Raw genomic sequence first — 7,288 nt, 5'->3', positions numbered from 1 at the left:
AAATTTTGGAACACAATTCGCACGCTAACATTCCAGCCAATTATTTGAGGAGTATATCTTTTGTAAAGTAGTTTCACGAATTTTTTTCTGTAAAATGGATCAACTCTATCGATATTTACAATAAAATTAATATTTTAACATAAAAATAATAATTTTTCATGGATAACCCAAATAAAAAATACGTCTCACAAATATGACTCGTGAGACCGTCTTATACTAATTTTTACCATATTTGAGCTAGTGTCCGCAAGATAAAAATTATTTTTATGTATAAAACGAAGTTTAAAAGATAATAAATTATTTAAAATATAAATGCAAAAATAATTATTTATTCTATCTTCTTAAGTAGGATTGTTTTAGAAGAAGAAGAAAAATTCACCAATAATGTTACATAATTAAATAAGATTTAATAAATTAGAGAGTAATTTATATGGAGAAGAAAGAAACTTCGTTAGGATGGGCATAATCGTCATTTCGGGTTCATGCTGGAAATCCCACGATATTCCATTCCTTTGCCAAACTTACTTCGCACTCTTCAGAGCCTCGACAGTTTTTCTTCTTCTATTTCTCGTTTGAAAGTCTCTTCAAATGCATTCGAAAAGTTGGACAGAGTAGCGAAGAAGCGAACCAGTAAGCTTACTGAGGAAGAAGCATGTTTTATTCGCACTTACTGCTCTCAAAGAAGGGGGCTCTGGGAACCGTTTGGGTGGCTGCTCATTGTCACAAAAGGCTCAAGAAGAACGAAGTGAAGCAGACTGATATTTCTTCTTCCGTGGGTCTGTCTCTATTTATATATGTTTCTTTTATCCCTTGCCTTTCCGCTCTTTTGTGTTTTATTGGTAGTTGACCCGAAAAGGAGAGTTTTTTTACGTGTTAAGAATGTTTTACATGCTGCCCTTTTGTTCTGATCGATCGTTTTTAGATTATTATCCTCTTTTTGGCATCAAAGAATGGTTCATGCAGGAAGCTATTGTTAATGAGAATTTGGAACTTTTCTATTTTAAATGTGGTTTGTTGAAGAATGGTTCCTTGTACCGGAATGTTGAAGGTGTTGTAAATATATTTTAAGACATTCATCCGTAAATGGAAAGCTTATTATGATTTTTCCTAATTGGAATGCTTCCGTTTAAAAATCAAATTGTTTCTGCATTTTTATCTGGTAAGTCCGTGCTTGCATTTTGTCAGAGAAAATTCTGCTTGATGAAGTTCCTGTGGTCACATATCGAATCTTGGCCTATCTTCTTCTGGGTGTCGTGAGGATTTATTCAAAGAAAGTTGAATATTTATTCCATGATTGTCATGATGTACTGGCAAAACTCCATGAGTTTAAAATTAGCAAACGAGCATGTGGCATTAGTATTAGCGTCTCAAGAACACATAAACGTGCTATTGCCTGGCCCAAAAGATTTGAACTTGACACCTTTGACCTGGAAGTTTCGGAAGACAAAGGACTAGGAGGGTGAGCTCTATGCGTTCTATTCTATATTCAATCAAATCCTTTATTGTCATTGCACATTTGTTCCTTTGTCTTCTTTATAACAATTGACTTGTGCTATATTTATGTTTGGGTCCTTAGGCTATGCAGTGGAAATGTGAAATCTCGTGAAGAATTAATGCTTGCAGGTATTGTGTTTCTCTGCTTCTGTTATGTTAGTTTGTGCATGAAATTTCGTATGATGTATTCCTTTTTCTGATTCATCAGATGGACGAATCAATGATGGAAGTTCAGATGGTTTTCGCTATAAGGTATTCCGATCAGTGGTTTCATAATATAGAAAAATGAGTCCTATATTTTTCAACTTGTTTAAATTGTAGCTTGGAAGTGTTTTACAACTTGTTCTGTTGATCTGTTGCATCAATTACAGGGCAAGACATTATATTCTGAAGCTTATTCCACGGCTAGCACTCCACCAAGAGAGTAAGTATTTTAAATCCAAGTATTTCTTGTCCTAATAATTAACAGGACATTGAATGAAGTTATTGAAATCATGTATCTTGTAGTGTGTTGTCTCCTCATGATGCGGACCCTGATTCGTTTGGGAGTCCTTTCCATACTATGAATGACTCTGGAACGAACCTGGATTTGTTTCGTGGAACTCTATTTCCGTTAGAAGATCACCTGGATCCTATGGTGTTGGATGACGCAGAAAAACAACAAATTAATGATTCTGTTACGACTCCATTACATGATGTGATCGATTCAATAGCAAGTTTCGAGAAACTTCACGAGCCTGGATCGAGCTTCCAATTGGATGAACCACATGACTTAAATGTGTTGGTTAACGAAGAACATCCAGTTGATGCCATGAACTCTCTGGAAGTAATCAATGCAGAGAGCAAAGAATGTCAAAGAAATTATCCTGTCTCAATTACTGTTGATGTAACTCCAGATTCTAAGCTTCCAGGTGATAATATTTTATTCCACTTTAAATTCATATTTTGATCTTAGCAAGAGCAGACCCAGGATCTCTGTGAAAGGGAGGTGGAACTTGAATTTTTAGAAAAATCACACAAAAAAATTGACAAAAAATTCAATTTTTTATTTATTGATTTTTAGAAAAATAACAAAGTTAGGTCCACCTCTAAGCTTCTGGGTTTATGTTATGTTTGTAAAATCAATTGTGTCGGATATAAACTTTGTATGCCGTAAGCTTGCAGCGTGACGTTTAGCTGTGGATGTGATGTGATACACACTGAAATCCTAGTTTGTTTCCATAATTGTGTGCCAAGCCTGTTTAAACATCAAATTCTGATCGATGAGATGCAACTATGTACTGATTTCTAAGATCTCTTACTCAAATTGTTTCACAGTTTTGTTTTTAGAAGGAGGTGTCGGCACACTGGAGGTTGGAAATGTCAAAACTCCTGCTCCAAAGGAGCGTGCAAAGATTCTGAAGAAGAGGAAAATGTTGTTTGATGAAACCACAGTACTGGCCAATAAGTATGTGATCACAACTGGTGAACTTCCATGTATTCTTTGAGGCTTTAATTAATGCTGAAATCTTGGAATTTCAGCACCCATTTTGTTTTACACACATCACAACTCATGCCAGGACAGATGTAATTGACGTGATTGGGATTGTTTTCGAGATAGCATTTAGTTTGTTCTGTTTGATTTGGATTGTACTCTAAAGGCTGGTCATGCTGAATCGTAGGGATGATTAATTTACTACTTCCAAAATTGTAGGGTGTATAAAAGCTGGATATCTGATCCGAGCAATTTAATAGGCAAAAGAAGGAAAGTTCCTCATACTATTTTTCATGCCTGGAGAACTCGCAAACATTCCAGCATGTCACAGAGTATCTTGGAGCCTTTGATTCCCCGTGAGTTCACTTTGGCTCTTCTGCTGCAACAATTGGATTTTGTTACTTTTTTTCTTAAACGTTATATCTGCACAGGTATCTCGGTAAATCTTGATTATTTTGAAAGCAAAAGGAAGATTTACAAAGAACCAGTTGAACTTGTAGAATCAATTCAAGACGTCGCCAATTCTCCGGTGATGCTTAGTTCCCGGGAACAAATTCCAGTTGCTCCTACGGCACCTGTTATTCATTTGACACCATTGATATCAAACGAGACTGAAGCAGTTGCTGATTCAGACATCTTGGAACCCAAATTCTCACTCGAAATCTTGGAGAATAGGCCAGACTCAAGTGGAGGAAAGGAATTGGAAATGTTGTTGAGGGATGAGGTATAAAATTGTTTCAATATTTCGGGTCTGCGTACAACGATTTCTACTTATATCGCAATTTTATTTAGCTTTATTAGATACCCTTTTCTGTGTTTACTTGACTTAGCTGCCTAAAGGAATAAAACTTATACATCAATCATATTCTTATCAGGAGGCGGGTTCATCCGGAGAATATAGCCGGGAAAAAAAGTGAGCAAACAAGAGTTTATTCACTTGATGTCGTTGCTAGTGGAGTTTATATTTTTCCCTTTTGTCAAAAGCCTTTTTTCTTAGGCGTCTTACTGATTTTATATTCTGATTTCAGATAACTATGCTGCAAGAACGAGGTAAGATGGACAGCTTTTCTGTTTTTCAAAATATATGTAAATTACGTTAGAATCAAATTTGATGGATCTCTTTTCCTGTGCAGAATGACTGGAAGATATCTGTATAAGAACTTCCTATGCAAAAAGAGACAGCGACATGATGAAGTCGTGGATTTATCAGAGATACTGAGTCAAAAAACCAAGAAAGAAAGTGCAAGGCTATTCTACGAAATACTGGTATCATCCTTAGTTTCTCATTTAAGTCTTAATCCTGCCATGGTCTTTATCTTGTAGTGGGTTTGATTGTCTTCTTATATTCGTCGGTATTTCAATCAATTTGAGATTATTGAAGTTTCGAACCAAGGAGATGAGATTAATTGATTTACTCCATGTAGAAAATAAGAGCTTTACTATCTTCTACTGTCTGGTTCTGCAGTAAATTAAGAAAATAAGAGCTCTTCTATCTTCTATTGTTTTAAGTTCGGACCCGTGCTGGGTTGGCAGGTATTGAAAATGGAGAACTGCATAGATGTGAGGCAGGACAGCCCCTATGGCGATATTCTACTCCTTGAGAGACCCAAGTTGAAGCAGATTTATGAATCTTGAAAAGAGTTGAACTTTGCAGGTCAACTCTATGTTTTCCGGATGTCTTGTGGAATATTTATGCCTGCGTTGATAGGATAAAATCCTCGGTATATGAATTTCCCTCTTTTTTTAGACTGACTCTAAACTTCAGTTTTGATCGAATTATGTAGCTCTGGTGCTGACTTGTGACAATGCAATTCACTTGTGGTTCTTGGATATTTATTTTTTTTAATGGATGTGAATAGAATTTACGAGACCTCCGCCTTTTCTTTTCTTTTTTACTTTTTTTAACCAAATAGTCTCGGTGTTTCAATCAAGAAACATTAGTTTACAGCTCTGGTCCTCGGTCCTCAACAGTCAAACAGGACCTTAGCCACTTGGGAGGCAGAATGAAAATAAGTAAAACATAAAGATATGAAATTTTATTTGTGTATAATATCAGAGATTTACAAATTTTACAAATTTACAGAACACCGGGGAACTATGCGACAAATCGTAAAGAATTTGCTCCCATAACGTGGAATTGAAGAGCTATATTATACGCCTGACTGTGCATGTAACAATCTTTCCAACTATACATCTCCGCAATCGTGACATTACCAAAGAAGAACCTCAGTAAGGCGGCAAAATCAAGAAATAACTGTGAAAGCCTCGGACTTCTTGCTATGGCCATCAGCGACGAGAAATTAAGAGATGCTTGGAGCAACTACCACAGACAAGTTTTTCTTAAAAACCATTCTAAAGTGTTCCAACTCCTTGTCCATCAAAGCATTGGCACCTCCCTCCAAAGGAGATACAGTTTCAAAAGATTGATTTCTTTCCTCATTCTCGCCCACTACCAATTTGAAACCTTCTGGCTCACATTTAAATTTCATTATTCGATGGCTTAAACATTGGAGAGACTGCTGCACTGCAGCAGATACCCGCAAAATTGTACAGAGGATTACAAACTTTTTCTTTGCCTCTTTACTAGATCCCTCAAGAACGTCACTTTTTGGGAATTTCTTTCTGTGATATCTAACAAGCAGACCAATTTTCTTGATCTCTTCCTCAGAATAACCATGGAGCTGATCTCCATTCACTATAATTCGATATGATTGCTTATGGTAACCCTTCTTGCCAGCATGTAATCCAATATTGTGGAGCAAACTAGCAGATTCAAGGTACTCGAGATCTTTGTCATCCAATGCCACTGAAAAGTCAGAATCAAGAGGCTCATTCAATTTCCTCAAACCTTCAAATATCTCCCTCGAAATGCAAGCACACACATTAGCTGCCTGAATCCTTTTCTTATTGTTGAACCTCGAAGAAAGCTTAGCAACTGATCTCCATCTGGCATTAGCATTCAAATCAAAACCATGTAAAACTTGTCCCAACATCTCTGTAATCACACCTTCGCCTAGCGCATATCCTGATACCTCCATTTCATCAATCCCAACCATTTCAAAAATCTCATCCAATAGAATCGCTCCCGCCGATATAAATGCTTCCCGATCCTTGAAGAAACCTATCCTCTTCACTTTCCCCTCCATTTCCTTTTCTTCTTCACACAAACTCTCCACCAAAGATTTCAACTCCTCTTTATTAAACTTCCACTCCCTTTTAACAAAGTCCTCGATCAAGCCAACATTTTCCCCAACCGTGCGCGTATACCCTTTAAAAACAGCCTTCTCGATCGCTTTAATTGTACCGGAAGCACCAATCACCATATCTATTTTGAAATTCTTGATTTTCTCGATCAAGCCACAGCTTTGCACCTCGGTCTGAATGTGTTTTCGCATTGCGATTATATCAGTGAACTCTTGAGTCAAAGTTACATGTCCTAATCTTAATGATTTGGAAAATAGAATATTACCCTGGAGCCCTACAGCAAATTCAGTCGAGCCACCGCCGATATCAATAATTAAAACCGTAGAGGTGAAAACGGGAAAGAACTGGAGGATACCGAGATAAATGAGGCGAGCCTCTTGGATTCCGGAGATAATTTCAACATCCAAGTTTAGGGTTCCGCGAACACTGGAAATAAACTGGGATTTATTCGACGCTTCGCGCACGGCAGAAGTAGCTACGAGGCGAAGATTGGAGGGAGGGAGCTGGTAAGAGTTAAGGAACTTTTGGAATCTGTGGAGAGCAGATAGTGATCGCTCGATGGAGGCGGCCGAGATGGTGGCGGGAACGGAGGTGGATGTTGTATCGAGTCCAAGGACGACGAGCTCTTTGAGGTGGTCGTGGGCTAGGAAAAGGCCAGAGGAAGGTTCGGCACGGACGATGGTTAATTTGAAGGAGTTGGTACCAATATCCACGGCGGCAAAGAGGTCATTTCGGGCCGCAGCGCTAGTGGCAATGGCTGGTGGCGGTGGGTTTGAGGCCAACATTTTTCTTCTATATAATTACTTTATAATCTTTTATCCACATATTTCAACCATTCTTAATACTAATACTAGAGGATATCACAATCATTATTATTTTTTTGAAAGCATTAAATAATATAATTTAAAAAAATTTGTATCAAAAATTCCCAGAGGAATCTTCCCTGTAACGTCTGCATCAAGGTATGAAAATCGAGATCTGGTTTCTTTCAATCTCTCGATTATGAACGAACTTGAACTCACACACTGCATAAATACTTTTTTGGCATCGGAATCTTTTGGTGTAATGACTCATGATGTTATACATAGTTTGTCTCGTAGGTTTATAACTCTTTTT

General features: G+C 37.4%; 2 protein-coding genes across 2 annotated transcripts; one reads left to right on the top strand and one right to left on the bottom strand.

Moving 5' to 3' along the window:
* Nucleotides 1–553: 553 nt before the first annotated feature.
* On the top strand, nt 554–4,817 carry LOC140826790 (sister chromatid cohesion 1 protein 2-like). Its single transcript, XM_073189291.1, has 14 exons — nt 554–776; nt 1,186–1,459; nt 1,577–1,623; nt 1,703–1,746; nt 1,866–1,918; nt 2,002–2,405; nt 2,824–2,941; nt 3,188–3,324; nt 3,400–3,692; nt 3,844–3,881; nt 3,922–3,944; nt 3,997–4,018; nt 4,102–4,234; nt 4,502–4,817. The coding sequence occupies exons 1-14, from the start codon at nt 653–655 to the stop codon at nt 4,601–4,603; spliced, it is 1,812 nt and encodes a 603-aa protein (XP_073045392.1). The 5' UTR covers nt 554–652; the 3' UTR covers nt 4,604–4,817.
* Nucleotides 4,818–5,017: 200 nt separating this feature from the next.
* Nucleotides 5,018–6,999, bottom strand: LOC140826546 (uncharacterized). Its single transcript, XM_073188932.1, has one exon. It carries the CDS (start codon nt 6,955–6,957, stop codon nt 5,269–5,271), a length of 1,689 nt encoding a protein of 562 aa, XP_073045033.1. The 5' UTR covers nt 6,958–6,999; the 3' UTR covers nt 5,018–5,268.
* Nucleotides 7,000–7,288: the final 289 nt, after the last annotated feature.

Source organism: Primulina eburnea, chromosome 3 (assembly GCF_022965805.1).
Source record: "Primulina eburnea isolate SZY01 chromosome 3, ASM2296580v1, whole genome shotgun sequence".
Classification (NCBI taxonomy): domain Eukaryota; kingdom Viridiplantae; phylum Streptophyta; class Magnoliopsida; order Lamiales; family Gesneriaceae; genus Primulina; species Primulina eburnea.
This window is presented reverse-complemented; position numbering and strand designations above follow the sequence as displayed.

Excerpts from the sequence above, each read along its gene's own strand:
- LOC140826790 (XM_073189291.1), top strand. The coding sequence starts at position 653 with ATGTTTTATTCGCACTTACTGCTCTCAAAGAAGGGGGCTCTGGGAACC. Across the intron at positions 1,460-1,576 it reads GAAGACAAAGGACTAGGAGG|GCTATGCAGTGGAAATGTGA; the intron begins GTGAGCTCTATG and ends TTGGGTCCTTAG. Across the intron at positions 3,882-3,921 it reads GAATATAGCCGGGAAAAAAA|TGGAGTTTATATTTTTCCCT; the intron begins GTGAGCAAACAA and ends TGTCGTTGCTAG.
- LOC140826546 (XM_073188932.1), bottom strand. The coding sequence starts at position 6,957 with ATGTTGGCCTCAAACCCACCGCCACCAGCCATTGCCACTAGCGCTGCG.